Source organism: Crinia signifera, chromosome 5, assembly GCF_055691185.1.
Source record: "Crinia signifera chromosome 5, ASM5569118v1, whole genome shotgun sequence".
NCBI classification, from domain to species: Eukaryota; Metazoa; Chordata; class Amphibia; order Anura; family Myobatrachidae; genus Crinia; species Crinia signifera.
The window spans coordinates 201,431,194-201,453,540 of NC_139221.1; the positions used below are offsets into that span (position 1 = coordinate 201,431,194).

The 22,347-nt window shown below is 41.9% G+C and overlaps 1 protein-coding gene across 1 annotated transcript in view; it reads right to left on the reverse strand.

The window, feature by feature from the left end:
• Positions 1–20,926, reverse strand: part of GABBR2 (gamma-aminobutyric acid type B receptor subunit 2) — a 645,054-nt gene extending 624,128 nt beyond the window's left edge. Inside the window, exon 1 of the mRNA XM_083188433.1 lies at positions 19,686–20,926. Within this exon, the coding sequence (XP_083044559.1) occupies positions 19,686–20,063 (378 nt within the window). The 5' untranslated portion in view covers positions 20,064–20,926. The remainder of the gene's footprint in view (positions 1–19,685) is intronic.
• Positions 20,927–22,347: the final 1,421 nt, after the last annotated feature.

Genomic DNA, 22,347 nt, shown 5'->3' on the forward strand with positions numbered 1-22,347 from the left:
TATAGATATATAAAGTATTTTACAGTGGAAAAGCACACAGAACTATGCAACGTAGTTTAAATGATTAGCGCTCAGATATTCAACCAACATTTCAGAATGGATGTTCTTTTAAGACGTGAAAAAACACATCCGTTCTGAAATGTTGGCTGAATATCTGACTGCTGTCTAATCATTTAAACAGCCCTTATTCCTCAAGCCCTTCCCACTGTACTACTACAGCATATCTCTACTTTCTCCTGGAGCAGCAGTCTGCGGCATTTTGGGCTGCCATTGGAGATTGTGAGTGCCGGACTTTCCTGGATAGATAGATAGATAGATAGATTATACAGTATATAGTGTCTGTGTGTCTCCAAAACACTGGCATCTGTTGGCAGTGAGTGAAACTACATCTCTATCTCTCTCACACATGCACAAACACAAGGTAGCAGACTAGCTTTCAAAGCATTTGCTTACTAGTATATATATATATATATATATATATATATATATATATATATATATATATATATATATATATATATATATAGCCTTTAAATGACTGATCATGTACAGTACTTCTGTCATTGAGGGGGGGAATTTGTCCTTTAAAATTGCTGTAGTTTTAAGCAAGATGGATTCACTGATTGGGTGTTATCCATTTGAAGGGTCTAAATAATAGTATTTCATACTCATGTTTTATATGAGATTTTTCATACAGTATTTTTTATATAGCATTTAGATCTAACATTATTATACAATTACTTTATGTTTCTGAAGATATCTGGGTGTATGAAGTTTCTTATACAATCTATGTCCCATTGCAGACATTGGGGCAGATGTATTAAGCCTTAACAAGAGATAAATGCAAGAGTGATAAGGAGAGATAAACGTCCAGCCAATCAGCTCCTTACTGCCTTTTTTCAAACACAGCCTGTAACATGGCAGTTAGCAGGTGATTGGCTGGACGTTTATCTCTCCTTATCACCCTTGGATTTATCTCTTGTTAAAGCTTAATACATCTGCCCCATTGGGGCAGATGTATTAACCAGCGTTAAGTGCAAAAATGCACATAACGCTGGTTAACTGGGGGGGGGAATTACGATTTTGCTAATGTATTACTAGCGCACCTAACGTGCGCTAGTGACAGCCCGCCGAGTTACGCTCGGCGGGGCTGTCCCTGCAATCCCCCCCAGGGATTAACGGCCGGGGCGATGTATTAACAGCCTTCAAGGCGTTAATTCGCCCCGGCCGCTTCGCCAGCTCAGGGCTAGCGTTGTCCTATCCCCCACTATGGGGACAACGCTAGCCCTGCGTCTGGCTTGGGCTGCGCTGGAGATCTCGCGGTTTTTGCGAGATCTCGCGCATGCCCAGTGCGGCCGGCCGGGGGACAGGAGATAGCGCATCAGTATTAACTGATGCGCTATCTCCAGAAAGGGACATCGCCGAAGGGGGGAGTTAACGCTCCCCCGCTTCGGCAGACAAGATGTTAATACATCTTGTCGATGTCCCTTCCTGCTTCGCCTCGCTATTGAGGCGAAGCAGGAAGTATCATAGCGGCGCGATAAGCGCTGCTATGATACATCTGCCCCATTATGTTTTGTTACTATGGTGACAGGCCCACAGGAGTACCGAGGATCAAATCACTGTGTGCCCTACTGCCCACCTCCTCCTCTAGGGATCAGGATACAGACTGTTACAGCCCCAATGCCAGAATTGCATGTGGTAAACTTGTGAAATGTTGAAAATCACTTGAGCTTTCTGCAGGATTTGTTATCAATTTGAAGCCACTCTATGTACCATGTGTACAATTATCTCTGTGAGGGCCTGGCGAAAATTAGATAGTGACATTGGAGTGCAAGATTTTGTGTGTATTAATATGCCAGATGTAACCAAATATGTATGTATGTATATATATATATATATATATATATATATATATATATATATCAAAATGCTTGTTTTAAATGTTAGCTGCTGTGAAAACTCCATGGGGTCTACATGGTGGCCATTAGTTAGGCCCTGGAGCCTTTGAATATAAATGTTTGATTAAGAATCTCAGGATATCTCGCAACGACAAAAATTGTACTGACCTGAAAGCACAGTATAATATGTACCTGTGGGGGGACGGGACAGGCAGAGCTCCAGTGGAAAAGCATTAGACCAGAGGTTAAACTCTGCCCATGCACTGTCAGTTACTATCCACCGTCTCCAGTGTTGGTATGCAGAGATTTCTGCTTGGCTATGATTTATTTTCTGCATTCATTTCTGAAACAGCAATAATTTTGGAAGCTATACTGATTTCTGTACTGTAAGTCAGTCTGCTCTTGAGATACCACATTCCAAACAGGCAGGGAATATGCCTGCCTGCACTATTGTTTATTCCTGATTTGCATTACAGGTCTGAAGGCCTTCTGTGTTCCTTTTCAATGCTTTGCCCATTTAGTATACCATATTTAAACCCAGGTTACTTATTTCCAGAAGGACCACAAATTCAGACCTGATCACAAATTAGACTGCAAATTAAATCTTAATTGCAGTCTAAAAATAAAGCAGACAGTATAAATACTGCCACAGTAACAAAATAACTAACCCAAACCCTAACTCTCTGCACAAGTTACATCTGCCCCACCTGCAATGCATATCATTTGTCTTCTAAAACAAGTAGCTTTGCGATCAGGTCGTAATTAGACTCTAAGATTCAGAAAAGCCATGCCACCAACACAATTATCCAGTCTGGGTCTCAGTTTCTCAGCTGCTAGAAGTTAAAGAGTGGCACAACATAAGGACACTTCAGAGAAAGTATAAGCATACTTGGCAGCTCAACAAGAGAGACAGGAAGCAACTCAAAAGAGAATCACTGAATATAAGGCTGGCTCGCCAACTCCCTGTTGCTGCTTGACATGCAGAGTCTAGGGCCATGGAGTTCCTAGCTGCAGACAAACACATCAGTCATCTGATGCTGCTAGACATGCAGCCTTAAGGAACATGGAGTCCACAGCTGCAAGACAAGAATGCCAGTCAATCAAGGCTGCACAAATTGTTTCATCCAGGGCCATGGACTGCCCAGCTGTTACAGATTTTACTCATGCTGCAATGATCACACTTTTCACATTAATACAGGTCCAGTAATGACATCCTTTGGAGCAACATGTCCAGTGGATGATTCAACATTATAACTCAATTCTACTATTGAGTAGGATCACTGCTACTTATTCCCAATAAGAACCATCATTTCCTTCAAATTTACTTAATCGGAGATATGAATCAGTAAGCTAAATGATGATGTGAAAATATTCCTGCCGCTGATTGCCACATAGTCTTTGGGTCCTTTTCAGGTTCAATGTAATGCATTTATAGGCAAGGACAAGTACAACTTCATCACCCCAAGATCATTTTGTAACTTGTCAAGCTAATATTTGTATCACAGGGTTCAGGTGTGCTCTATGCTCCTGGTACAACTGAGCATGGGAGAGCGCAGCATTGGTTCGTCCTATGGTTAGCTGTGTTGTGTGATGTCACTGGTAGCCGGACAGGTGACCAGACTGAGGGGGGGGGGGGGGGGGTTACTGGATTGGGATCCATGTAAGTTTCCTTCCAGGAAGCCAGGTGGGCAGGCAGCACCTTTATAAACTAGCCATGTTTACATCCCCATAGCCCCTCAGAGCATTGGGGCCCCTCACAAGCTTGGGGCCCGGTACAAGTGTCCCCTTTGACCCCCCCTGTCACATGCCCTGTGTACAAGCACCAATCATTCACAAAATATGTGATTTAGGGGAGAGAATACAAACATATGCCTCTTTCTGTTTGAGTACTTGACCTTCAATAATGATAAAAGCATAACTCTGCAAAAATGCTAAGTCATGTTTTCTCCTACACTTTAAACACCTGTAAATGGTTTCTGTAGTAAATCAAACAGTAAATGTATATGGAAATACTGTCAAATCAGTGTCAAAAATATTGAAGTGACATTTATTAAAGTAAGTTGATTTGACTTAATTACCTGCGATGATTTACACACAACTGTTAGGACTATATTTTCCAATGTCAAACATAATTTACAGATTATACAAGAGCATTTACTAGATTTATCAGCTACAGTACATTATAGTACTTGTGTAATCCACATAATGTAGCAAATTTTGCAAAAGAACTAGAGTAGGTCTGAAAATATTTATGACATTTAAAGCTGCCTGTGTGTAAAACAGTGAATTATTTTAATTAAAATTTCATTATGATGTATCTGCAAAAAGTGTACTAATACAAGATGACTGACATGCTGTTGCTATCTGAGGGCAGGGACTGGGGAATTCCAGAAGATGGGAGAAGACGGTAGGAGGAGTTTATTTACACAAGACGACTTCTGCGGCGTAAGCATATTATCACACAGCAGCTGTGTATAAAGACAAATCAGCTATATTATCTGCATCCATCAGAGCCATTGGGACTTATTCAGACCTGATCACAATACAAATTTGTTCTCAAAATGGGCAAAACCATGTTGCAATGGAGGTGGGACAGATGTAGCCTGTGCAGAGAGTTAGATTTGAGTGAGTTATTTTGTTTCTGTAAACCATGGCTGCTTTATTTTTACAATGCAATTTAGATTTTAGGTTAAACACACCCCACCCAAATCTGACTCTCTCTGCACATGTTACATCTGCCCCACCTGCAGTGCAGCACGTTTTGTCCATTTTCAGAGCAAGTTTGTTCTGCGATCAAGTCTGAATTAGGCCCATTGTTTCTTTGATGACAGGCTGGAAGCATTGGTCCTGGGAAAACATTGCACATTTTATTTCAATACTGTGTTTTAGAGAGGACGAGTTAATGACAACAGAGCTGTTTTGTGCGTACAAGAATATTTTAGTTGTGGTCATTAATAAAATAATTTTTGAAGCTAGGTATTTTGCATTTCCTAATTGAAAAACTGGATCAGCTACATTAGAATCACTAGCATTGTGTCCTATTGTTCATATTCCCTGCAGTTTATCTGCTTTTGCAAGTACAATAGAGCTCTGATTGCCTTTTGTACTTGTTTACAGTCACCACTGTGTGTCTTTCTATCTAAACCATTTTTTAGAGCTTTGGAACAGGCTGACGCTATAGAAATAAAACATAATGGGCCTTATTTTGGTTCATTCTTTCTGACAAAATCCTTCTTAGATGGGCAAAACCATGTGCACTGCAGGTGGGGCAGATGTAACATGTGCAGAGAGAATTAGATTTGGGTGGGGTTTTACTTCAAAGTGAGATCTATATTGCAGTGTAAAAATAAAGCAGTCAGTATTTTCCCTGCACAGAAACAAAATTACTCACCCAAATCTAATTCTCTCTGCACATGTTACATCTGCCCCCCCCTGCAGTGCACATGGTTTTGTCCATCTAAGAAGGATTTTGTCAGAAAGAATGGACCAAAATAAGGCCCTATGTCGGTGATTTACACACAGAAGGCCCTATTAACTAGTATCTCATGATGCACCCTAATTTATCTTTTGGGAAGGATACTCCACCATTTAAGAAGGTACAATGTTCTGCAGGATTGCAGGTCAACATGGACATTTACTTCATTCATTTCCTTTTCCTGGTTTGTCTCTCCATACAATTCAAACAAATAAGGTGCTGAAACAGCATAAATACAGAAGAAATAAATCTAAATAGACTGCTCGGTTCAACCTGTTGGTGCCACATAAAACAACCAATACATCTGACTTACAAAGTACTTAGCCATAATCACATACCTCCCAGCATTTACAGTAAATCAGGACAGGGGCATGGTTATGATATATATTTGATATATATTTGTGTGTGTGTGTGTGTGTGTGTGTGTGTTATGTCCATGTTTTGTCCAAATATATATCACTCTCCAATTTTTAAATACCCTCCCAGTGTCTTGGGTGGCAGCTATCCCTTCTCCTACTGGAATGTTACTAGATTGTAAGCTCTTCAGAGCAGGGCCCTCTTCCCTCCTGTCGTCTGAGCTCTCTTCTCTTCACATTTCACTCACAGCTCTCCCATACTCAAACACTCAGTGTCCATCTTTGACCACCAGCCCCTAGTAGTACATTGATCAAGTCCTCACTACTTACTTTTAAGCTGTAATGTGTATTGAATTGTGGCATTAATTTTACCTGTACTCTATTTCTGTTATTTATTTACGGTTATGTTACGTTTTGTCTCCCTGTACTGTTCCTTTGTACGGTGCTGCAAAACACTTGTGGTGCCTTATAAATAAAATAACAATAATAATAAATTGTTGTTACAATGTCTTTGGTCAGAGATATTGTCCAAAAGACGGTGAGAAACAGTGCTCTCTAGTGTATAAACTTGGTAGTTAATTAAAGAAATACAGTAATATGCCTACCAGTGCCGTAACTAAACATTTTGATACCCTGTGCCAAAAAAAAAAAACCTTGTTGATCTAACGCTTGCGAATAACTTTTGTAACTGTAGAACTAGATAGGTGTGACTAAACATGGTCAATCTAGACACCGTTTATCCGCTATACCATAACCATCAGGACCCCTCATGCACACAATTCCCAAAGGACTATTGACACTTCTATACACAATGCTCACAGGAGTAGCATTGCCCAGTGTCAGCCATTGCCCATACCCCCCCCCCCCCGGAATCAATCCTATCCTCCTTCCACCAGAGTCAGCCTTGTCTCCCATCATCCCCCCAGTTTGAGTACTGTCCCCTTTCCCCCACTTCCCACTTGTTGCTGCTGCTCTCTCTGACTCCATAGTCAGTGAGAGTGCGTCCTCCTCAGCGCTGCACTCTGTTTCCCAGCCTCAGGCAGCTCCTCGGTCAGTCACAGTGCTGCCTGCTGAGCAGAACATCGAGTCTAGGAAACAGTATAGCTCCCCCTATGTATCCTAGACTCGGGGCTCTATTCAGCAGGCAGCTGGGAAAGACAGTGCAGCGCAAAGGGGACATGCTGTAACTGGCTCTAGCACTGTCAGGGCTGGAGGGTGTGTGCCAACGGATGCACCCACATGCAGATGTGCTGTGGGCAAGGCACAGCTGGCACACAACTAGTTAACGGCCCTGATTTGTAACATACCATATATACTCGAGTATAAGTCGACCCGAATATAAGCAGAGGCACCTAATTTTACAACAAAAAAACTGGGAAAACTTATTGACTCAAGTGGGACCCTCACTCGAGTATAAGCCGAGGGGGGCTTTTTCAGCATAAAAAATGTTCTGAAAAAGTAGACTTATACTCGAGTATATATGGTAATTGCTTTTTATCTGTGGGTTTTATTGTGGATCATATTGACCATCCCAAAGTTTAGACAAATGGTCTGGTCCACTCCCATCACATAGGTTTACCCATCAGTCATCACCAGTTATGTGGGTACATAAATGTATTCACTTGGACCAGACTATACACCTTAATGTTGGAAAGTTCGATGGGATTCACAAAGCAACCCACGGCTAAAAATCTAAGTATCTACAGAAAGCATCTCAATGACTGCCAAATAATACACCAAGCATCCAAATGCCCTTCATACATTGCAAATAAAGGTCAAATATCAATTAGTGATCTATTGGTTCATTTAGCAATAGTTGGTGCACCATTTAATAGATTATCAATATTAGCCACATGCCTGATAGTGGGCAGAGACACAGAGTAGTGGGTACGCAATAACTTTCGACAGAATAGAGGGAGGAGCTTCACAAGGAGTGCCGAGACAGAGCTAAAAGACCGGACCATGGGCCTTATTTTGGTTCATTCTTTCTGACAAAATCCTTCTTAGATGGACAAAACCATGTGCACTGCAGGGGGGGCAGATGTAACATGTGCAGAGAGAATTAGATTTGGGTGAGTAATTTTGTTTCTGCGCAGGGAAAATACTGACTGCTTTATTTTTACACTGCAATATAGATCTCACTTTGAAGTAAAACCCCACCCAAATCTAATTCTCTCTGCACAAGTAACACCTGCCCCACCTGCAGTGCACATGGTTTTGCCCATCTAAGAAGGATTTTGTCAGAAAGAATGAACCAAAATAAGGCCCCATATCTTCAGTCAGGCTGTGATGTGATAGCAAATTCATCCTGCCAATTTGGTATCCCGTTGGCCTATTTTCAATTGAAGCCTGGAGCTGTAGCTCCATCCACCCCATTGTTATTATTATAACAGCCCTGATGCCACCCAGCCTTTTATATAATATACACTATAACATTTTCCTCCCTCCCAGATGCTTAAAACATGATTAATTTTGCAAAACAAAAATTAAATTCTTGTCATAAAAATCCCCAAATTCTGCTTATCGGTCTAGTTATGAGTGCAGACGGGTTGTGACCCTGTGTTTTTATTTTTGACGTGTATTCAATTTCATGTTTTGGTTCTAAATTTTGCAAAACTACAATCACATGTTTTGGTTTTGGATCTGTATTTAGTTTTTACAAAAATGCTAAAATCATGTAATTTGAGCCAGTTCCTGCGGCAATATTAACCTCAATAACATTAATTTCCAGTCATTTACAGTAAATCTGACCACCCCAAAGCTCACAATATTGTTTACCAATATTGTATCATAGGCAAAAGGCTAGCTAGCTAAACTAAGCAACAGTGCAGCAGCACAAAGCAATTATTTCTGTTTAAAAATGTGTGGCAAACTAGCAATGTATTAGCAATAACCAATCGAACCAGCTAGCAATTACTTTCAATAGAAAACAGTACAACACGGAAATTAAATAAGAATTTAATAAGAATCATGTAGGAAAATCATTGCTCAATAGTAGTAGTAGAAAACAAACAGAATGAAAAAACCCTAAACAATTAGTAACATGTAAAAAACAGCAGAAGTTGATGCACCCGACTTTAGTCTGCATTCTCCTAGCATATGCAAATTTCAGTGCCTAATCTGTAACCTCTCTTTTGGGCCCTGGGCCAGTGATAATTGTCACTCTGTGTCCATGTAAAACCCTTATTGATCAGCCTTATTGTTGAGGCAGCCAATTCCTTCCTACGGGTGGGGGGCAGGGGTGTGCATCCAGGCATCAGCAGACGGTATCCGAACTGATCATAGACTGACTCATGATAGACAGTCATATGGTCGACCACTAATGGTCGACAGTGAAAAGGTCAACAGGGTCAAAAGGTCGACAGTCAAAAAGGTTGATGGGGTTTAACAGTCGACACACAATATGTCGACATGGTCAAAAGGTCGACATGGAAAATGTCAACATGAAAAAGGTAGACATAGATTTTATTTACAACATTTTCAGCCGACATGTGCCGACAGGTGGTATTTCATGCCCTACCATCCACTAGGGCAGTGGTTCCCAAACTTTTTTCTCTCCCATACCCCTTCATTAGGCTTTTCATTGATAAGTACCCCCTCCTCTCATTTTGAACTATGGACAGTACTTAGTGGTATGCGGATCCTTATGCATGTCCTTATATTAAGGAGGAGCGGAGGAGTAGTATACAGCAAGGAATCATGCCCTTCTGTGTCTAGACACTGGTTGCGTATTATCTCCAGGATTCCCGACAACACCGGTAGGATTAATGCCGCTGCTTCCTCCACCTTTGTCAGTGCTGGGCAGATGACTGCTGATGTCTGAGGGCAGAATGGGAAGCTTCCAGTGGATTGCTGGTCAGGCATATGATTCAAATGGTTTGTCTCCATGGCAATGGGTCTTCTTCAGCCATCAAAAGACCTTTTCATCGTCCGCCATTACCAATATTATTTTCAAATACCCCCAACTGGTCTGCAGAGTACCCCAGGTTGGGAACCACTGCACTAGGGCGTAGATGGAGAATAATAATAATAGTGTCCCGAGCACAGTGAGCAATGCGAGGGGACGCGGTACACTTAAACAGTGTCCATGTCGACTTATGTCAACATAGACACCCTAAAACATTAAAAACTCATGTCGACCTTTTTTTTCCCCATGTCAACCTTTTTCATGTCGAACTTTTAACCATGTCAACCTTTTACCTGTTGACCTTTAGACCCTGTCGACCTTGTGACTGTCTACCATTAGCGGTCAAAAATATCACTGTCTATCATGAGTCAGTCTATGTTTTACACAATAACCCAGCAGACAGTGTTGTGTGTCATGGGCCCTGTGCTCTCAACAGCCAGGTGATCAGTGCCAGATCCTTATGAGAGCTAAGGAACCGGTGTCCCATTCATCTATCAGCTCCTCAAAATGTGAGGAATTGGATGATGATGGTCTGGGTGCTGCTGTGTACATGCTGTTGTTTCAGCATGAGCAGTGCCTGACTTGTGTGTGGCTGCAGCAGCCTCTGGGCTGTACAAGAATGTAGGGAGATATTTGCAGAGAGATGTGAGAATGGCTCTCTGAACCAATCAAGAGTCAGCAAGTAGACTTCAATGGGAATTAAAATGGCGCCTGAATACGAAACTCATAAAATCCAGGGCTAGGACGTGACATTTTACCTTGTTTTTAGATGCAAACATGGCAGGAAGACCAGAGCTGGGATCTAGATACATTTGGAATTGGTACATTCAGGTGGGTTCATCTTTAGTTATGATGCCAATGTAAAGGTTTCATTATGTTTCATCTCAATAATGGACTTCATCAAAGAGATAAGGTTGGATATTAACCCTTTGAGTGGCAATATCTCTGTGAGAGATGTTCAAAATATTTGCTTAAAATATCCGCATCGCTCTGATTTGTTATATAAAGTAAGCATTACAATTCATTATAATAAATAAAAATGTTTGCTTGCCATTTATTACACCTATTTTGACGAAACACTTGGCAAAATATTTGGTGGAAAAAGCTAATGCTATGGAATCCCTACACATGGACAATTTGATGACGATACTCTTGCTGAATTGCATCATCGTGGCCCAAGCCCCCACTTTATAATGCCAGTATTCATGCCATTGAATAGTTAAAGATAAGGTCATGATGATGAGATAGATCTCCCTGCACTTCCAGTTAGCCTGCACTACACCCACCCCCATGCCGCCCACTATACTGCGACATGCCCTTGTAGCACTATGTAGCTGCTCTCTCCTAAAGAGGGAGCAGCCAAAAACAAATGCATGTGTATTCCAATATTCCAATATCTACCTTTCTCTGTATTCCAATATTTATTTACTTTTTATGACATGGTAACAAGGCATGTCATCACTCCAATGACAAAGTTGTTTAAAAGATACACAGAATATCATCCATGCTCAGCAACTGGACCGAGAAAGTTCAACTGTCACTTCTAACAACTATCATGGCATTCCCATTGGTATTCATCCTGTGTTGATATCTGCTGGCTCTTTGATGACAGCTGCTGACATTAAACATGGGAACAACTCTCCTGGGTTTCCACCAGCAAGCATGATACTAAAGAAAAAAACATTGTTACTCAGTTACTCCAAAATGACAATGAAATAGCAATACTAATGATCATTGCTGGCTTGAAACATATACTGGGAACATTGCTGTGCAGAGCACCAGACTAATGAGAGTGCTGGTGCAATTGATGACAGTGAATGGGACAACCGCAGCTAAGCTGGAATCTAACTGCTGCTCTTCCTCCTGGCATTTACCCACTCTCCCTTGGAGGGAGATTCTCTATCACAGAAATGCGGTAAAAACCCCGTTATCGGGGTTTTTACCGCATTTCTGTATGCTGTACTGTCCCTCCGCAGAGACAGCGCTGCGGAGGGAATCGCCAACAAAAGCTGGCGATTCCCTGCAGAAGCCTATGGGCTTCCTACCGCAGCGCTTTTTGAGGGATCCATCACGGATCCCTCCCAGCGTGCCCTGCGACCGGGGTCTGCGCATGCGCAGATGGACTCCCAGGTCACAGACCCGGAAGTCCAGTGCCGGAACCGCATCGCAAGGGACAGCTCTTATCGCAAGAGCTGTCCCTTGCGTTAATAACAGCATATGTTTTAACATATGCCGTTATTAATAATGCGATGTCCAGCGAAGGGGGGCGGCGAATTTTACAACATCCCGCCCTTGGTCTGCCTGTGGCAATCTGCTCAGAAAGTTAGGTGGTACTCGGTGCTCGAGCCCCACTGCAAGCCTATATTGACGCCTCAGTTTATGGCTGAATTTGCTGTTGTTTCCTCCTGATGCCACCTCCTCTGAGGGTCTGTCTGCGGCTCCTGGTCTGTCAGTTACTTCCTTCCCCTGTCCTAACCCTGTCCCATGGTGGCTGATCAAATCTGACTTACAGTCTTTCCTGTGACCTTTGTTGGTAGCATTCTTTTCCAGATCCCTGCGTATTCTACTCAGTTGTCCCTAGAACTCCTGGAACCGCCACGCTTGCAGAATCATACTAACAGAACCCTTAGCTCTCCAGGGGTGCCGGACGACTCAACGACAGTCGGGATTCTGACAGTCATTACTTCGACATCGGAATCCCGACTGCTCCCTCGTGGAGGTCCACGACCCCCATAGAGGGAGAATAAAGTAGGTGGCGAGTGCAGCGAGCCCGCAAGCGGCTTCATTGCGCTCCCCCCGCTGTGCAGTCGGGATTCCAACGTCGGGCTAATGACTGTCGGAATCCCGACTGTCGGTGTGTTATACAACACCCCTCTCCAGAACCCATACAGGTATTTCAGCCAATTTTTCTAATGCCATATACAGTAGGAGCCCCTGTCAACTTTGTTCCTTAGGTTGTGGCTCAACATGGCTAGCCATGGCTATCCTATTGTTCTCAGCAGCAATACAATACATAGAACAATACAGTAGGGGATTAGCATAGTAATCCTATTACTCACTTAATCCAATTAACAGGCTAAATGAGGAGGATCTGTATGCTGCTGCCACTGACCACCTACTTCCCACTGGCCGCTGCAAGGTTTAATAGTAGTAGTGCTGTAGCTGCCTTCCCCATGCCCTCTGCCCCGTTCCTGTCTCCTGCAGCGTGTCTACCATGATAATGTATATAAGATGCTCTTCAGTGTGAATGAGTGGAACTGCTGGAGTTATGCAAATTGATGTCACCATTACAAGTGTAGTGCTGGAGAGAAAAATAAATGTTATTTCTGTGATAACCCTGTTTGAACTTTAAATAAACTCTTTGCTATTTGTAACAAGATGGCCTGGCGCCCAATTCTTACTGCATTGCACTGGTATTTGCAACCCACTACCACAAGGCTTCTGTAAGTAATCTCCTCAGTATACAGGGCTTCCACTGGTACTTATGCCTAACCCATGACCAGCCGAAGCAGACTAAGTGTAAAGTACATCAACTTCGACATTACTACACATGTTTTTCCAATCTTTAACTGTCCAATTTTGGTGAGATTGTGCCCACTGAATCATGTGGTTCTCTTCCATCAACATTAGTCATAAACCCTCTATGACAATGAACCATTGGTGGTGATAGACATCCTTAAATCAGTCCCACAGTGATAAAACATGCAAGAATTGAATTGACTTCCATTCAGTTCTGCATCTGTCCCATAGTATTAAGAAGACTTGCGTGGAGGCCATGCATTCATGGTATCCTATGCGCAGGGGCAATACTGTTTGTACTACAGGCAGCCAGGGTAATATTGTTTATACAGGTATTTGAATAATAACATACCAACTGCTCACGTCAGCTAAATACATTGTATACAGTCATTATTACAATAACAGCATCCTAAACTCATTGCCATTTTCATGGAACCAGCTTTAGTTGCTCAGCACTTTATGGCATTACAGTATTCTACACTTGAAATTGTGTACATTGGTCATATAGAAAACAATATTTAAGTATGGTACGGCATATAATCACTCAGCACTAGAAACATTCCCCTCACATTTCTTTCACTGTTGATCTTAAAAATTTAGCCTAAAACTTTGAGACGAGGCAGAATTAATCCATGGATTCATATTGTTCATGTCAAATTGCTCACCTCCCATATGTATTTTGGAGCAGAAATTGTAATTAGCCAGATTAAGCTATTGTTTTATATTCTTTCACTTTCTTATCCCGCACTTTAGTAAATAAACCCCTGAATATCCTAACAATAACAGTGCATTACTGCAATCCTGGGGCCCAAAACCCACTAAAGGTAAATTTACTAAGATGGGAGTTCTAATGAAGATGTAATGGTGCCCATAGCAACCAATCAGATTCTATCTATCTTCTAGAAGGTGCTAAATAAATAAGAACTATAATCTAATTGGTAGCTGTGGCAACATCTCATCTTCAATAGAACTCCCACCATGTAAACATATGTATATACAAATCCAAAAGAAAATGCCAAATACCCAAAATATACAATATTTTACAATAATAATATGTATTTGTTAGCTTGATTTTTATATATATATATATATATATATATATATATATATAAAAATATAAACAACAGGGAGGTACCCTATACATGTACTGTGTATAGATTTAGTGTATAGAGCTCTGTGTCTGAGGGCAGACCTGGATTTAAGAGGTCACAAAGGTATGTGCCTGAGGCAGTAACATTGCAAACTAAAAGAGAATGGTGTTTAGATCAGGTGTAAAAATACAATGCACTGATCTTGTCCTCTGCAAATGGACTGAGTGTGGGGCGAAACAAACTGTGCAGAAAACTGGCAAATTGAGCAGCACATGCCTAAATGGCCTTAAGGGACAATAAAGTGAAGTTTTACGTTGTCTGTGTTCAAGTTCACAAGGTGGAGCGCCACAGTTACAGTAATGGTGAGTGAAGTATATACTTAATGTGTACTCTCACCTACTATATACATTTGTTTTGTTGTTTATTGTTCCTAAGAAATTAGGTAGATCAAATGGTTTAAGATAACCTACGTAAGCCTGAATTTGAGATACAATAGCCATGGCTCCAGTACATGTGCCTAGAACCTGTGTAGAGCATTATATTTCTGTATTATTGATTAAATGTGCAGATAACTCCCTAGGGCCAGATTCTCTAAGCTTCAAAAGTGATAAAATGGAGAGTGATAAACAGCCAGCCAATCAGCTCCTGCCTGTTATTTTTCAAACCCAGCCTGTGACATGTCAGACAGGAGCTGATTGGCTGGCTGTTTATCACTCTCCAGTTTATCAATTTTGAAGCTTAGAGAATCTGGCCCTGATTGTCAGACTCACGATCAGTTTCAAATCGATCAGGATTGGAACATCACATATCATTCAATTCTGCTTTATCTTTATGTACAGTAGCTGGCTCATTTACATAACATTGTGGGTTTCTATGTGCATGCATTTAAGATACTGGTTAACGAAATATTCTATATACAGGGCATCACATGTAATTAAGTCTATCCTGAACGCCGGTAATCAGTTACATCATACCATAACTCTGGCAAGCCTTAGGATGAGATGCCTTAGCACGAGAAAAAGTGAAGAGAGATAAAGTACCAACCAATCAGCCTGTAAAATGTCAGTTAGACACTGATTGGTTAGTAGCACTTTATCTATGTCCAAGACTTAATACATATTGCCCTTATATTAGGTGACTTCTGTGAACCAAGGTTTACGATTTTTTTTTAAATCGTCTGTAAATGGATGGTAAAATAAGTAATTTGTAATTGGCCGCATTCTGTATTTACTATTGTACCTTGAGCATCACCATTGTTTAAAAGTGAAACGCACACTTGGTTCTGATCCACTGGTTCTTTAGATACTTAGATTTGGGCAATTATGAATAATTAATTATGTTACAGTATCCTAAACTATTATTAGTCAAATGTAGAACATATGTTAAATCCTAATGGAAGGTTATTGATTAGCTGGCAGAATACTGTATAAAATAACAAAGGTCATATTAATAATTCAAAATCAAATTTTTCTATTTCATTTGCTGATTTTCATTTTAATCGTGTAAAAAAAAATTAAAAAAAAATGCTTTTCCGTGGTAGGACAATGCTCCCCATAGCATGTGCCAACATAGAATTAAAGGTTCTGTTCCATAGTATAATCTGTTGCTTCCATTTTGCACAGGAGACAGTGGTAAAGGGCAAGGAGATGTGCTTGCATCATCATAGTCCCGCCCCCCACTTTATAATGATCACATGAGCCAGATGCAGAAGAATTGCCCACTTTTCCAGGGGGCCTGGAGTGCCACATGATTTTTGGGACAGTAGGCACATACAATATGTCCAATCCCATAATACAGCAATCACATTACCTGCACCAAAGTTACTGTACTACATCAATGAGAATGATAGCAAGGGCTCAATGCAACTCTCTTTATGAAATATGTAACTATGTGTAGATGATTGAGTCAAGCACAACTTAACTGCAAAGCAACAGTCTGAAACATGGTCTTAAGAAGTAGAATTGACTAACTGACAATAAAACAGATACAGCTTCTCAGGTCCCTAATGTACACTTACCAAATATTTAACACATTGAACAAAATATGCAGATACTGCACAAAATTTTAATATTGTCTTGTGAGATACTGTATATATTTACTATTACTGATTAATTGAAATAAACTGCTACTCAAAAGTACAATACATTTTTAAGCAATGGACAATTGAAATAATAACCAAGCTTTATGGTAGCAATCCTATCACACTACTTAATAATAAATGGTGCCACCAATAAATGTACAGCAGTATTTATAAAGCATTAAAAAAATCTATTATATTTTCTTGGTTGTTTTTCTTTTACATAATGGAGTATTACATCGAATCATATGATTCCCTTCGGAAATAAAGCTATGTAGATAAAAATACAGATTCTTACATTTACATATAATGTCACAGGCAAGAAGCTTTAGAACTTGTTACAACCTACTTAACTTTTCACTTTTCTCTGGATTGCTGGACCCAAAACAAGAGGAAACCATATTTTTAGGATACACTAAACTTAAGCAAATGCTACTGTTCTGCTCTGAATACCAAATGGCAAAAGCATAGACTTAAAGTGGCAGCCATGCAGAAATAGAAGTTCCTGCGATGCAGATGTAGATGTAGATTGTACCATATTAATTATTTATAAAGAACAAATTTTATCAGTAAAAATTCATGGACCCGATTCCCACCAAGGCCCGCTCACGATGCACATCGTGAGCGGGTCGTCAGTGTCTCGTCCGACCCGCTCACGGTGACGCGGGGGGGCACGACCCGCTCATGATGTGCACCGTGAGCGGGTCCGATCCAATGGCGACCCGCACCCGGCTGTATGGTCGCCATTGAGATCCTACCTGCACCAGGTAGGATCTCAATAACGACCGACCGACCTGTGGGACCGCGCATCGGATCGGTATCGGTCCACACCAGGACAGAAAAGGGCCCAATCAGCACACAATCTACATCCAATTGGTCGGAATTAGATCTAGATTGAGGGGATCGGGCACTAGTCGTCCTGGTGTGTTACTGTGCGGAGTTTGTATATTTTCCCCATGCTTGTGCGGGTTTCCTCCAGGTACTCTGGTTTCCTCTCACAATCCAAAAAATATACTGGTAGGTTAATTGGCTCCCAGCTAAATTACCCCTAGATCGTCTCTGTGTGCCTGTACATATGGATTGTAAGCTCCACTGAATGATCAGATATTCTCTGTAAAGCGCTGCGGAATATGTGTGTGCTATATAAGAAACTGTTTATAAATAAATAAAATAATTTATAATCCAAAAGATGGCAAGCATGTAAAATGGGTAATTAATTCAAACATGAGCAATTTCATTGTATTGCATAGTTTGTTGAACAAATTGTATTCACTCATATTTTTTGACACAAAATATGATAAAGTAATTAATTTGGAACTTGCATGTATATGTGCATGTACTGTTAGTGTATATATTCTTTGTATGTGCATTTGGGTGCATGGGACTTTTAGGAGAGGAGTAGGGCTGTGTGCAGACTTTGTGTGGGCCCCCTCCTCTCTGCGGTTCCAAAGATTCTGGTCATGTGCTAGTCTCTGGAAACATGGTGGCTGCACTGTTCCTGGGAACCAATTTCTAGCACGCATGTGTGAATCTCTAAAAACATAGCTCCTGCCATGTTCCCGGAGACAAATGAACAACACGGGCATGAATCACTGGGAAAATGGCCATCACAATATTTTCAAAGTGATTTCTCTTGCGGCTGTGCCAATATGGGACTACAGAAAGTTAAGTTATTAAATATAAGTGCAAGGTGTGTGGTATGGGCCCCTCTGTACCCAGGGGCCCATGTGAGCTGCACACGCTACACCCTTTGTAGAAACAGCTTGTCTTGGGTGTATAAATGTACTCTATGTGAATCTTATTACAATTATCTGTAGCATTCATTGCTAAGTGCTTGCTTTATCACATATATTACTACTGTATTTATAGGAAACACTTTTATATCAAATACAAAATAACTCACTTTTTAAGGTAAATTTGAGGGAATAATATTTATTTGACTTTTTATTTTAACAAGTCATCTGAGTCAAAGGGGCATAGGTGTTGTCCTGCAAATAATCTGAATTTTCCGAGGGGTTGCCTAGGAAATGGAATCAAGCTCCTCAAAATGACTGCCATCTTCAGGTACAAGCTCATTCAACAGGGTCATCCCAAACATGTTCAATAGAATAATGACAAGAACCAACTAATTGCGGGGAAAGCCGATACAATTCTTCCAATGAATGTAAACTTTACTTACTGAATCATATGCAGTACATAAAGGCACCTAATGAGTCTGACCAAACTAAATAGTTCAATGTACAAAGTATCTTATTTCCTATATATCTATGAATATTTTATGGATCACAAAAAGATGGAACACACTGAAGAAGAAATGTCTTCAGTTTAGTATGCATGGCAAGTATTGGCTCTGATCACAATGAAGCAGACTGTATAAATGACAGACAGGTGTATGCCTTTTTTAAACCTAATAACCGGTGAATCTGTTATTTGTAATCTATGAGTAACTTTGTTGTAACTAGACTGATCTATCAATACCCAAATACATCTCATATGATGCAGGCTACAGCAGATAAGTGTGGCTCATTCTCAGCAATGCTGATTAGTATTCACTAGCTAGCAGCTATATACTACTAGCGTCTTTCCCTTATGTGTGGTATAGAGACTGCATTGGTCAATCCAAATGATCATTATCCTTTTTATTCTGGCCCCCAACAAGACACCTACAGAGCCATCATTTGATGTATCATGTCTAGAAATGAATTTCTGCAAATGGCATGCTTAACGCATGAAATGAGAGACATTTTAATGTATCTGTTGCTCAGTCATCTGAACTTAATCTATTTCAAGGAATGGAGGAGGCATCTGGACTAAAGATATTAAACATAATGCATACTGTTCAATGTGGTTTACACCATATGAACGATTTAGAGATGCAAATGGTAGAAAAGATATAAGGTGTGGGTACAGTCAGCTTCCAGATCCAGCGAGAAAGGTGAGCATGCACCTATGCAGCATCATGGTGCTGGAAGACTGTGCTGCATTTCTGCATTCTCTCCATCATTACACCGACTCCCACTCACGGAATTGTGCCTTGTTGCTATGTTATGGTAAAATCACGCACAGCACAATCAATCATGTCACACAGCCGTGTTCATAGTGACAGCTACCAGCAAATGCTTTAATGTACAGAAATAAAGATCTGACACCTCATCCCTATTACCCTATAGCAAGCCACTCTGATCTGTGGCATACCTTTGCAGCCCCAATGCACAGGGAAAGGTATGATAGCTCTGTATAACCAGTGGGTGCCCTGCACATATCAAGGACCTACACAATAGGGAGCAGTGCAAGATGCTGCTGGTACATATATAGGGCAGGTACAGGCACAGCAGCACTGGGCAGTAGGTGAGCCTTACCGCGGTGTCATACAGCTTCAGGTCCAGGAAGTAGGGATGCAGCAGAGAGTCATTGTGGATCTGATCTATAGCCAGCCGCACAGCGGGCAGGATGCCCCTGCCGATATTCCCTTTTGCCACCGTCTCGCTAATGGGCATCAAGCCCATGATAGACAAAGAGGTCCCGTTTGTGGGCTGTTCGATCGTTGTCCCGCTGGAGCCAGTCACCAAACCAGGTCCCAATCCCAAGCCCAGCACCAGCAAGAGGCATTGCGGCGGCAGCACTGCCATGTGTACGGCGGCGGCTCTGACGGAGCCTCCAGCAGCCTCAGCACCAGCAGGATCAGCACCACGGAGAGCGCAGCCCGATCGCCAGTGTCTCCTCGGGGACGGAGCCATTCCTGTGTGTGACTGCGGGGGAGATGGAGCAGGTCCGCCCTCTCACTCTCTTCTCATGTCAGGGAGAGAAAGCCAGGCAGAGGCTCCCCAAGCATAGGCGGGCCGGGGAGGGGAGATCACACACTCGCCGCACCACGCTGATGTGCAGGGCGCCCCGGAGACTCGCCTCCCGCTACAGATGAAGGGGCGACGCGTAGCTGGATATCATTTAGATCTTCTGCATGCCATCTGCTACCTGCACAGAAACACCCGGGGGAGACAGCGCAAGTCACACATAGCAGGTGCCCAAAGGTTCCTCTTCCAAGAGACCTCTTCCTCCGCTTCCTATTTGTTTTCCTTCGAGGATCAGGGTCTCCCTCCTCCCTTCACACACACACCCCTGACAGTCCTACTGCCAGCGGCACCTCCTCCTCCTCAGCTTCCAATTGTAACACCGCCACCACCGGTGCAGGCATCACAGGCATGGGCAGGGAGAGGTGTGCTGCTGCTGCTGCTGCTGCTGCTGCTGCTGCTGATAGGGTGGCTGCACGAATGCTGCTGCTGCTGGCACTGCTGGAATCCAGGCACTGCTACCCACAGGCACACTCCTGCACTCCTTCCTGTACATGGCAGACCTGAGGCTTCTATGGCCCGTTCACCCAAACCCTATGCCGGATGATTCCACCTATAGACAACATGTATTATCTGCAGAGTGGCGTACAGTATGCTCCCGCAGTGCCTGCGCTGTGTGTGCTGCAGGGAGAGGGCTGCTGTGTCCGGCGCTGCGGGCTGTGGGGGGTTTGTTGGTCCTGAGGGACGGAGGATCAGTAATTCCTTGGTCGGTGATGCTGGGGTCGGTGGTCATGCAGACGCTCTGCAGGCTTTCCTGCCTTGTGTTCTGGCAACTAGGAGGGGGAACAGCTGGTTTGGGACCAGTCCTCACACAGCGCACAGGATACAGGCACATCTGTGGTTTTCCTCTTGGAGCTTTTGGAAGGATGGGTGATAGCGATAATGGTGCAGACACCTTCATGTATAACTATACTGTATATACTGTATTGCCTGTTATTTTATACATGCAATGATCATGGGGAGAACAGGTACATAAGCTCCATAAAGGGCCACAAAACAACATGTCTTTATCGTGTGGTAGATGATAAGAAGCAGGTAATACAGAGCACACGCGATTTCCCGAATTGCTGCAATTATTTTAATTGTCAGCATTGGATCAGTCTTCACATGAATCTGCTCCTAATGCTTGTGTGCTGTCATCTAATTCAGCAGTAAAGCACAGCTCGGTCTCTAGACAGCAGACCAGGCTCAGAGACACATGCTTTATGCTTTGTTGTTTATTCATTATTAGGAATATTAAATGTGCACAGGCAATACCTCTTATATGAAAATAATCAGAAGCTGCATCTGATTATGGGAAAAGAACTGCTGTGGATGCAATAAATACATATTTATTATAAGGGTTTTAGCATAGGTGTATTTTTAAGTGAACACCATTATGACAATGATTCAGGCTTTTTGTGCCACTTAAAATCATACAGTATGTGCACAATGTGCAGTCTTCTGGGCAAACAGTTTTAAATGTACAGTAGGGTTGAAATCAGGAAAACTTAAAAGGAATCTTTAAGTCATAATTATGGGGTTACTACTATTCAGCGGCCATTGATGACTGCAGAATAAGGATACATGAAAGGATATATCTAAAATAAATGTAAGGGGATGCTGAATCGTTAGGAAGCTTGTGTTATCAATGGCATAGTAAAAAAAAAATGTATTATTTGGGCTCCCATGTTAAATGCACCCTATTTTTTCATACCCCTACTATCCAACTACGCATGGAGTTGATTTTATATAGTGTGGCGAGCGCAGCGAGCCACTGTGCCCGAAGCGTGGCGAGCCCCGCGAGGGGACGCGGTCTCATAAGAAAAACGGGAGCCCAGATATTACATAAGTACCAAAAAACGAATAAGGTTTATATCTAACTGGCATATTGACCCTGTCACTCCGAAACTATTGTACCTCTTACATTGCCTCCCCCCAGCACACTTTAAAGTAAGGCTGTGTTCACCAGATTGTGGTGGGCAAATAAAGACAAATCATAAATTGAAATCATGGTTCAATTATAGTTCATGCTTGATAAAAAAAAAAGCTTATTTTGTAATATGTTTTAAAAGTGAATTACATTAAATAAATATTTGTAATACTACTGTATGTTACAGAACAGTGTGAACTGTAGAACTTTTGAATTGAATACATTGTTGAAACATTGTGGCCCAGATGTTCTAGGCTAGAA